Source organism: Ceratosolen solmsi, unplaced genomic scaffold (genome assembly GCF_000503995.2).
Source record: "Ceratosolen solmsi marchali unplaced genomic scaffold, CerSol_1.0 scaffold56, whole genome shotgun sequence".
NCBI classification, from domain to species: domain Eukaryota; kingdom Metazoa; phylum Arthropoda; class Insecta; order Hymenoptera; family Agaonidae; genus Ceratosolen; species Ceratosolen solmsi.
In genome coordinates, this window is record NW_011948425.1 from 3975711 (window position 1) to 3986799 (window position 11089).

The following is an 11089-nucleotide window of genomic DNA, read 5'->3' on the forward strand; positions in this document are numbered from 1 at the left end:
CCCCCTTGCTTATAAACAAAATTCATTGCGTATTCGTAAAATCAACGTGACTTTATTCCAATATTTCCTCTTCGTTTAATAATCTGTTTCTCCAAGAACGCTATACATGACCCTTCTGAAGCTATTACTTTGATGAATTGGATCGCCATCGCTATCTACTACGTTGACCTGCAAGGGAAGATATGAAAACGAGGTTCTTCAAGCGAATTCAAGTGATTTGATAAAATTAAAGAAATAGGTAAAGTACTTACAACGGGACTCTTTGGCCGGAACGCTGTAGGCTGCGATTTATAAAATTTTAATTTTATATGTAATAGTGACGAATGATATTTTAATTCATTTTTAAAACTTTTTACCGAATGAACGAACGTCTTTGCAAATAAGTTTTTTCTTCACATTAAGTAACGTATAGCCAATGGTTTGACAAAAAATATTCTTAAAAATGAATTAATGACTTAAATTTTTTTTTTTTTTTTTTTTTTTTTTTTTTTTTTTTATAGAATTTATTAGCTTTTCGTCTGTTCATACGAGCTATGTGTAAAAGTTAATGATATCAATTAGTTTTGTATTAATTATTACATTAATATTATACGATATAGTGGCTCTATGACAAATTCATCAAATATCGTAGGTTTTATTTTACTCTTATTAATCATAAACATGGCCGAGACGATTCGATTAACCCATTGTTAATTCATTAGTTATGGAAATTTTTGATAAAGTAAAGTAAAAAGTAAATTTTTATTCAATTAAGTTAGAGACGGTATAGAATTATTAATATAGCACGTGACTTGTGGGTCTATGTGAGTGCGATAGGAATGGTTATTTATGGGAAAGTTTTAAATTTGCGAAGATCAGTGCTGAAATCGCGCGTAACCTCTATTTTTCATTTTTTATTTCCCCCCTTTATTTAATGAACGGAACGGAAGATTTTAAAATATAATTGCTAAATTAACGTTTGCTCTTTTGGGACAAAAATTCCTGATAAACGACATTGTTCTTTTCATAATTTTATCAATGATTTTATTGAAACTCCACGTAATTTATATTTTTTAATGTTACCGTATACTTTCAATAGTATAAATTATATGGTTTAAGTTCATTTTTCCTTGTCATTTTACGTCTCGACGTGCTTGGTTATTAAATATATGTTGGAATAAAGTTGCTCTTCGATATTCGCACGACAAAATTAAAATTGTCACTAAGAACTCGCTGCCCTCAATCTTTGTTTTCACAAGACGATCTTGATTTTTCATAACTTACCGTTGCGTCTTCTTAAAGTTTGACACAGAATCCGATTTCCCAATATTGTCATTAGACATTTTGTCTTTAGACTTTCCTCCTCGACGGCCGTTCACCGCTTATTTACAAGACTTATTAATAATATCGGACAGGTTGACGCTGTCGAGTTAGGGTTTTCAGCGACCATAAAGTAGGCTTGTAAATTGCTATATTGCTTGTCGACAAGCAGTTTTCACATATCCAGACTCATTACTTTTTAGACACACCTCGTATATTCTTAATGAACAAACAATTCAACGATTATACTAAGCTACTTTTCGACATGTTAATAAATCCAAAGCACGACGGCTAATTGGACGGATACGACAATGCCATTATCAAATGGGCTTATCGTTGAGAGAAGGTAATGATAGAGAGACGCCGCACCGAGCGCTTAATTAACATAACTAAGATAGACTGAAATTTATGGTAAACGACGTTTATTGTGTTTAAAAAAAAAAAAAGAGAAAGAGAGAAAAAGTAACGTGACGCGATGTTATTTTACTCGTTGAATCCCAGACGCGTGCACATTGGCCAATGGCTTTTGGCGACACATAGAGTCACCAACGCGATCCAATTCTGAATTTACAGCATATATATATATATATATATATATATATATATATGAAATATCTCGACGATATCTGGTCAGCGGAGCTCAATGAGTAAAAGAAATTTGTTAGTGGAATGTTTTTAACTTATTCTAGAGGAATATGGTAAAATCTTACTCTGGCTAATTGACGAATCTTACTCTGTTTTGCCTGCCTCTGTTCGGCGGTGAGAAATAGCCTTGGCGTGTCGGCTGACTGAATCGCTGCTCATAGTTGTCGTAGCCCTCCTCCTGGAGGGCCTTGTAGGCCTCGCTGATGTTTGGATCAAACTTGCCCGGCTTCTTACTGCATGAATCATTCGTATAGTGTGTATTTTTAAGTACGTCTAGGTGGCACCCACTCTTTTTAGCATGATGTCTTTATATCGTTATATGGAATATCGTTACATGGATCTAAATGACCTTTCGAGCTAATCCGTAGCACTCGACCTTTATTATACCACGTGCATCGAATAGAAAGTTGTTAATTCGATGATGAATATGAACGACACTCCAGCGCATCTGCACTACATGATTATTAAACACAACATTTCACGACGAGTTTTTACAAGTCTGTTAATAATTGAGCAGCCACTATTTATTACTTGCATCGCCCGTTACGCACACGTGCACTCTCACTCGCTCGCTCACTCACTCGCTCACTCACTCACTCACTCACTCACTCACTCTTTCGCTTTTTAAACTTATTTGAGTCTGGCTCGATTTTGTGACTACATGCACTACTACTGTGCGTGCGCTTGTGATGAAATGGCAGTTGTAAGCGAGAAGAGCTTATAGTGGGGCGATGATGTTACGATAATACAGTTTATTTAGTTATATCGACTCCAGTTGATTTCAGAGAGCGATACCTTGATTCTGATTATTTACAATGATAAGTATGTTCGCCACTGGTTAGTTTTATAATGTGTGAAAAACCTGTACATAAGGATTATCCAGAGATAATACGCGTTGCATGCAAATTTTGGTTGTAAAGCGCAATACGTGCTGCAGTCCTTTCTTATGTCGTTTCACTTTCAAATGTCAATTTCGTTAAGCATGTTCCATTAAATTTTCATATACCTTGTTCCATAATCGTTAACGCGCTGCATATTACATTCTAGAATCATTTCGTTTTTTGTTTCGTGCTCAAGTAATTGCGATCGTTCAAGCTTTTCGATAGGTAAATACGAGAATCGGATTGTGGTATGATTTTATATGTGCCGGTATAAGAGAAAAAGAAAGAGTAGGATATCTAGAGGACGAGCGAGCAAATAAAACAAGTTTAATTGGGCTTATTGAATTGCGGCCACACGTTCTTCGCTGCAGCCGCTCGTGCTTGCTCTTTCATACGTCTCGCTTGCTCTTGGATTTCCTGTTTCTGTTTCACGAAGGAAAAGTCTATGAAAATGCTGGAAACATAAACAAAGAGCTCTGATCAATTGTTAACGGTTGCATCCTTCTCTCACCCCTTCCAACAGCTGCAATAAATTTATGATTCTGTTTGTTTCTTTTAATGCGCATCATCATAAATGCCATACGGTCTTTCTTTTCCTCGAGTTCGTCGCCTTTGCTTGCTCATTGTATATTTTAACATTAATGAAAATTTATAATTGGAGACACTACAGACACATACGAAAATCCGGAACAATAATAATATTTAGCTGATTGTGGTATAAGTATGTTAATAGCCCATGAAATTAGCGCCCCGTCAGCTTTACGTCATTTACCATCGTAGCTCGATAAGATTATTCAGAATATTTTTTTATTAAATAATATTTTCGTAACCCGTTGTAATTAATAAAACTTTCTCCATATACCAGTCTTTGGCTTCGTACGTAAAGAAAATGAAAAAGTGGTTCGTTAATTTTCTCTCGATATCAATAAAACGACGTGCTAACTAATACTCAAACATCCAAGAGTATTGATCACGCGATTTCAAAAATATATCAACAAATCTAATTTCATATCCTCGAAATGAAATGTTCGATATTACAGAATATAAGTAGTAAAAATTAGAAACTTGCGCGAACGACGTTGCTGAAAAATTGATAAAAAAAAAAAAAAAAAAAAAAAAAAAAAATCTTGTGATAGATACGAAATTTTAATAAATTTTAATAAATTTGACGACAGTATAATGTCGAATTCTCTTGATTTCAATGACCGTTCAATATCTTAATTGATTAATATAGGAATTTTGTAATGGAGTCACGACATTAAGTTCCCGCCCGCATGAAAGAGACATTAAGCCGGCCGTTAATCGCTCTCACTGTGCAGATAAATTCAATTCAAAATTTTTCATGCCACGAAATCTATAAGCAGCAACGAAGCAGTTAAGTATACACACACATATTTATATATATATATATATATAGCCAGTAAAATAGAGAATTATAAATTTTTTATTATTATTAATTATTATTAATTTGTCTTGATGATAAAACTGAGCTTTAAATAAGCATTGGGTAAGGTTAATCCATTATCGTACGAGCAGTCGCAAAAAAGAAAAAAAAAACCAATGAAAATCTGAACAAGCAATTTAAATAAACTGCGATAGATAATGAAAAGAGATTGAGCAAATATTTACTGATAATAGCAATGGCGATTTACAGTGACGAGAGTCGTTATTCATTATGCGAGTGTAATGACTGATTGAATCGCGTGAAATTATCTAGGCTAATGAATCTTCTATGAAGTCTAGAATAAAAAAGCGAACGTAGAGTGAGCGTGAGGTTGATTTACTTACGGGATGGCCGAGGCCTGGCCTCTTAAAGTGTCCGCGATATTTTGTTCGGAGTAGAGACCGACTGGCGAATTGAATTGCATAGGTACAACCTGTCGGAAAAAGAATATAAGGGAGAAACATGTGTAAAAAGTCAAGATACAAAAAAAAAAAAAATTGAAAGAGTAATTATAACGTAGAACGTAATAGAAAAATGTTAGTTCACAAATTTTTTTTTGTTTTTTTTTTTTGTTTTTGTTTTTTTGTTTTTTTGTTTTTTTGTATTCTCTTTATTAGTATTCATTTTATTGGGTAAAAACGGCTATATTAATAAGATCCACGCAACAAAACAAAATAATAATTCATACGGCGTTTTCGTATTGCTCAATGATGTTCTATATTAAGCTTAATCAATTCTTTTTTTTCTTTTTTTTTTTAATTTTATTATAATGATAAATGCCATGAGACGTTTTAGGTGCAAGCGATGAGGCTGCAGCGTATCCAATGAGTTTCTCTGGAATGAATGGCAATTAAATCAAATCGCTTAATGCAGTTGTTACGTATTATTCGTTAATTCTACATCCTTATGCTATGCGCAATCGTTGGCTGGATACAAGGCGAAACAAAACAATAAAAAAGAAGAAGAAGAAGAAGAAGAAGACGAAGTAATGAGGATTTGAGGATAAGATGAATGTCCAGGCCGAGGGCGTGAATATTGTTCATAAGCGATGGGACAAATGGAAAATATTGGATCGCTCGAGTTGACGTGACGCCGATCACGACTCGACATGTCGCCGAGATTCAGGCGTCGCTCGTTTAATTAAACGTGACGCGCGAATCAGGAGGCATTCACAATGAATTAAAATGCAAAGCACTCTAAGCGAAAATTCTCTCAAATATCAAAATTTCAATAAGCAAAACATTATATGTATATTTAGAGAGCCGCGCTGGCAATTTGGCACCTGCGTATTTAACGTTAGCTTTTCATTAATAGCCGAGTGGGCAAATGCGCCTGCGTCGTGCTATATCTATTTTGTTATTATAAGTGTGGCTCAACTCGTAATATAAAAGTATGCGCCGAAAATCCAAATGAAACGGGCGTTTAAAAATAGCGGCGTTAAAGCACTGGCGAATACGATGCGCATGAGAAAAGTAGCGTAAAGTCAACGCAAAATCAATAAGTGCAAAATGTTTGCAAACCTTGGGTAGATCGTTAGGGCTGACGCATCGCTGAAGTACAGATTCCGCCACCTAGGCATAGACGCTCATGTGAGATAATATCGATAAAGGCGAGTTCACGCCTTCTTACATAATCTTAACCGGCTTAAAAAATATATATACGTAACGAACAAGAATACGAATCGAGTGAAAAAGCGCTTAGAACGATCGATCTCGACTTCCGTTGGTCAGCTCTACACGCGTACGATCCAAGTGGGCTGTGGATTTATTTCAATCCACAATCGATCGCTGCCATTGGAGACCCTCGATTAAGAAAATACCAATTGGCAATTAACGTTGAGATCGAGGATAATAATCAACTTGTGCGTCTACTCGATTCTGATCTCCTGTACGACCGGCGTGATCTGATATTTGAATGTACGTACTTTCTGCTTCATCGCGACCTCGGGACTTAAGAACTCGTATTGACGAGGCGATGCCCTGACCATTGGATTCGGGTGGTGGCGAAGGTAGCACTCGTTGATGGGCGTATCCTTCTTGATCTTGGCCCCGGGAAGGACGAGGGGCGTCGTTCGGTATGGCTGCAAGAGAATCGAAATTTTATTTCTTTTCACGCTGCTCACAGCTTCAATTTTTCTTTCAATTAACTCGGCCGCTACTGTATTATTTTAATATGCTGCTTTACCCCCTAGCAAGTTGCTAAAATTAACGCATTATTCATTATAGAGAAAGATAGATAGATAGATAGATGAATAGATAGATGGATAGATAGATAAATAGATAGAGATAGAGATAGATAGATAGATAGATAGATAGAGAGAGAGAGAGAGAGAGAGAGAGAGAAGGAAAAAAAAACTGCGGCAATTTTTTCATAATTAGCACACTTGGTCTTTAAACTATATTAATTGTTATTTTATTGTGAAATGAACGTTTTCAAAGAAATTCGTGCAAATGACATTTACTCCCAAAAACCCATAATAAAGCTGATAAACGGAAAGAGTAATAATTCAAAATTAATAGATTTATGCTCAGCGAAGGAAATATTAAATTTACCTTCATTTTTAACGAATAATATTTTTATTATATAATTTATTCAGCTGTAATAGCGATTACGGTATATTTTCATTATTAAAACAATATTAATGATATTTATGAGGATACGACATATCGATGGGAAATTATTATGATGTTAAAATCAAAAAAAAAAAAAAAAAAAAAAAAAAAAAAAAAAAAAAACAAAAAAAAATGTGTAACTAAAATAAAATAAATTCCTGCATCACATTAAGCATTGTAGAAACAAAAGTCTAAATAGTAGGAAAATTGCTAGATTTTCTAATAATTTGATCGTATCATAAAGTAATGATAAATTCTTTATCTTCATACATTGTGTATATCGATTAAAAGTCAATCATTTTTATTTATAAAATTTTAAATCGTTTCTTCTTTTTTTTTTTTTTTTTTATTTCGATATGTAATTTAATTGATTGTAAATTGATTATTGCCATGGTAAGTAGTGTTAATAATATTTAACCGAAATATATTAGAAGAAAGTTTTGCAGCCACCGGAGGTAGCGATTGTTTTCAATTTTCTCTCCTCGTGCGATCCTCACCCGAGATTATTAGCCAAATAAGCTAATTTTATTAAATTTAATAATCGGCATTTACGTAAAATAGGTTTAAAACCTACAGCCATAAGCTATTATCTCCGAATGCTCTTTAAATCTCGGGGATGCACAAGAAACCTGACTGAACGATATTGTAGGAAGGGCGATCGATTTGGCCGAGAATAATTGACGTAATCGATAGAGGCCAAAGGCGTCCGCGTCAATAGCTCGGTTATAACATAAAAAATGCATGCTTATGGTATGGTGTGTAAGGGTGTGGCTATGAGGTGTCGCTAAAGAATTTCTTTGCCGGTTGAGCGCGTAACAATTTGAAAGATAGCCAAGAAAATTCCACGATATTCTGTAATAACGAGCTTCGACAGGATGGTCCAGCGGCGTTAATAAAACTTGTCAATTAGATGGATGACGCGTTGGGCCGTGCGTCCCAATTAATTTTTTCGGCCGGTAAAGCATCTTTATCTCGTTTATCGAGGATAGTCTCATTCGCCACTTTCTTCGTGTCGAGCTTTAGCGTCTTTCTTTCTCGTCCCGGCGGCGGGCAAAAGTTGGCATGACTGTCGCCGCGCGAATGAAAAGCGTGAAATATTTTAGCCACTTGGCATCCCCGAGCGTTATACGACAATGTGATCATTTCTTCAGATTAACTATTTTTACTTGCGCTTATGGATTATCGTATTTTCTGCCCTGCATTTCTCTGTCTTCTTTATTGCCGCGCGCTCCACTACTTCGGCTAGCCGATTCAACATTTTCGGATATTTTCGCGTTTGCGAAAAGCGATTAGCGGGCCAATGTCACCGATCCCATGTGAAAAGGCATTATCCGCCGATGCTTTTGGGCTCGCCGAATTCAAGAAATCCGCAATTGGAGCGCCCGATTTTCAAAAGCCAACAGCGATGCAAACGACGAGGATTCACGAGCTTTCGCTAGGCCAGAGGGATCGCGCTTAATAAATATTTACGCTCTTGTTTTCGCTTCGATCAGTCTCTTAGACAGCCGTGCTTTCCTAAATCTATAATTACATTCGAAACTCTTTTTGTAAGCGCGTTTAGAAACGCTAATTTAACGCGCTGCTTCTGAGCGAAATTTTACATTTCCCTCTGATAGGCTCAACTACTAGGGATTCCGATCGATAAGACCAAAACGCATTCTCGGATTTCATTGAGTATTGTTAGAGTAAGGATAACTAGATATTAATTAGCATCTCACCATGGGCATTGGCTCTCGAGTAGTAATTTATTCAGCCAACGTGACAATAAGATACGGAAAATAACGGAAAATAAAAAATGCAACAAAAAAAAAAAATTCAAAATTCCAAGACGTTTGACGAAGTACATTTGATAAATAAAACAAAAACAAAACAAAAAGCAAAAACAAAAAAAAACAAAACAACAAAAAAAAAAAACAAAAAAAAAACAAAAAAAAAAATCTCAAAGTATCGATAAAGTCGTTTAAAAATATAAAATTGCTTGGACTGATTAGTTAAAGCTCCGTGATTATTATTCATAGCTTTTAAATTCGTTTAAAATACCAATAGGCAAAGCATCATCGCTTCTACGAAGCAGTTGTAATACGATGTTTCTCCTTCTTTATTGTTCTTACTTTTCTTTTTTTCACTTTACCATTAATTTGGCCAAATATATCAACGTATTATTATTGAAATTGACATGGAAATTGAAAATTTTTTTATGAAATATAGTGCAAAAATACGGGCAACCTTGGGAGCCCGAGTAACACCTACCGACTCGCATTATAAATTTTAGTTGCTCGTCGAGTGGAATGGTGAATAAAACGAATGCGGATAAAAAAAAGAAAAAAAGAAGAAAAAAAAAGGAGATCGAATATAATTTTAATGCTACTGTGCTTCGATTCCAAGTCCTTCTATTTTTAGACGAGTGCTTTAAACGTTGTATTACAAGAAAGAAAAATTCATTTAAAATTATGCAAGTTTATTTTAGAAACTGTGTATTTTTATCCGTAATAAAAAATTTGTTATTCTAAAATAAATTCAACGCGGATTCTATTCTCTACGCATGCCTTTGGCGCAATAAATGTTTTTCACAAATCAATGTTTTTCACAAAGAGAATGCTTTTCCAATTTATTAGCTGACGCTTAATCCCTTGCCACGGTTAGAACGAAAACATCGCCTAGTTGACATGAATTTTTTCCTGTTTTTTTTTCTTTCTTTTTTTGTTTTTTTTTTTTTTGTTTTTTTTTTTGTTTTTTGTTTTGTTGCTGGTTTTTCCGTAAAAATACAAATAAAGCACGATTCCATCGATCGAAAGACAACGACCGACTGTTTCGAGAATTCTGCTTATAAATACGGTGCTGGAAATCATGGATTCTGCCCAGTCTATTGGAAGATTAGGCTAAAGCGAGAAAAGCTACGTACGGGATCGTAAATAAATAAATGGTCGTGCTTGCTTGAACTACGAGTGCATTGGTAGGGTGGTGAGGGGGTGAGGGGGTGAGGGGGTGAGGGGGGGGAGCTCGTATAAATGAGAAATTGCCGCGAAATTTCGACCAAGTATCAGCGAGAGATCAAATCATATCGCCCTTAGCGCCACTCGCTTGTCAAGACTACGAGCTTCTTCCCCGCCCACCTCCCCCGTCCCACCCGCTCGGTTTCCCAAGGTCGGCCAGGATCTGGGCAGGGCTCGAGCAAATGGGTCAGGAACAGCGGGCGACCGGAGAAACGAGTGGACTCGGAGCCCGAAATAGATCAAGGCCCCTAGAAGCCCGGACGAAAATAGCGTCTCGGGCGTCTTGGCGCCCGGTCACTAAGGTATCCCTGGACCCCCGCGGCTCAAGGCCGCCTGATTCCGCGAGACTCGGGTCGTACCCAGTAGACGACTCCCTCCTTGACGTCGCTCTCCCTGTCGGCCAGAGGATGCGTGTAGCAGCTGCCAGTGAAGGATCGACGGTACGAAGGCATTTTCCTTCTTCTTCTTCTTCTTCTTCTTCTTCTTCTCTCACGGTGCACTTCGCGCAACTTTCGCGACTCTGGCGCGTGAAAGCTCGGAGCGAGGCGGAGGAGGGGCTAAGCTCGGACGGGCCGCGATAACGTCTTCGTCGGGGGCACCACTGGGGCCTCCGGTCGCTGTCTCTCAACTGACTCGATCGATGCACGGACGGCCACTAAACACCACCGCCGCAACGTTCTCCAAGCGCCAAGGACCAGCCGCCCGATATCTAGCGACGCCTCCACTCCTCCTACGTTTTCCCGTTCGCTCTTGGCGTCTGGGGCGTCCCTCCCCCGTCCTCCTGTCACCTACCTCACCCCACCACAGCCGACTGCGCCGCCAAGCCGCATCCGCGGCCACCGCCACCGCCACCGCCCCCGCAAGCACCGGAACTCGATTCCTCGCGGCGCAGGTGGCGGTGTCCTTACCAAGCTCCACGGCATCTTTACGAAGGAGGAAGCGCCAAGGGGCGCCGATCGTTATTTAACGCACGATACTCGGGGGCACATTGCGACTCGATCGGCCACTATTGCTGCGGAAAAGTAGTCGGATTTATTGGTAAACAAGCCAACGCTCACAGATAATTTTGGAACGGCTTGAGATATCGTGTTACTTGGCCACGCGAATCCAACCCCTTACTCCCCAGCCTCATTCTCCTCTCTTTCGTTTTTCTAATTGTCAAAGGTCTTTAGCTTTACACGCCTACGCCTCTTACCTTGCGACCCCCCCCCCCCC

General features: G+C 37.8%; 1 protein-coding gene across 9 annotated transcripts in view; it reads right to left on the reverse strand.

Annotated features, from left to right (window-relative positions):
- Positions 1-51: 51 nt before the first annotated feature.
- The window catches only part of Zasp66 (PDZ_signaling and DUF4749 domain-containing protein Zasp66), an 18437-nt gene continuing 7399 nt past the window's right edge, over positions 52-11089 (reverse strand). For 4 of the 9 annotated variants that reach the window (XM_011500373.1, XM_011500370.1, XM_011500372.1 and 1 more), the window contains exons 4-9: positions 6194-6349; positions 5790-5840; positions 4614-4702; positions 2033-2177; positions 252-281; positions 52-168 (exon numbers count right to left, since the gene is read on the reverse strand). In XM_011500373.1, coding sequence (XP_011498675.1) covers positions 76-168; positions 252-281; positions 2033-2177; positions 4614-4702; positions 5790-5840; positions 6194-6349 — 564 coding nt within the window. In that variant the 3' untranslated portion in view covers positions 52-75. Of the gene's footprint in view, positions 169-251; positions 282-2009; positions 2178-3008; positions 3280-4613; positions 4703-5789; positions 5841-6193; positions 6350-10233; positions 10622-11089 lie in introns of those variants that run through there. The other 5 variants (XM_011500375.1, XM_011500371.1, XM_011500378.1 and 2 more) reach the window with 4 other exon arrangements.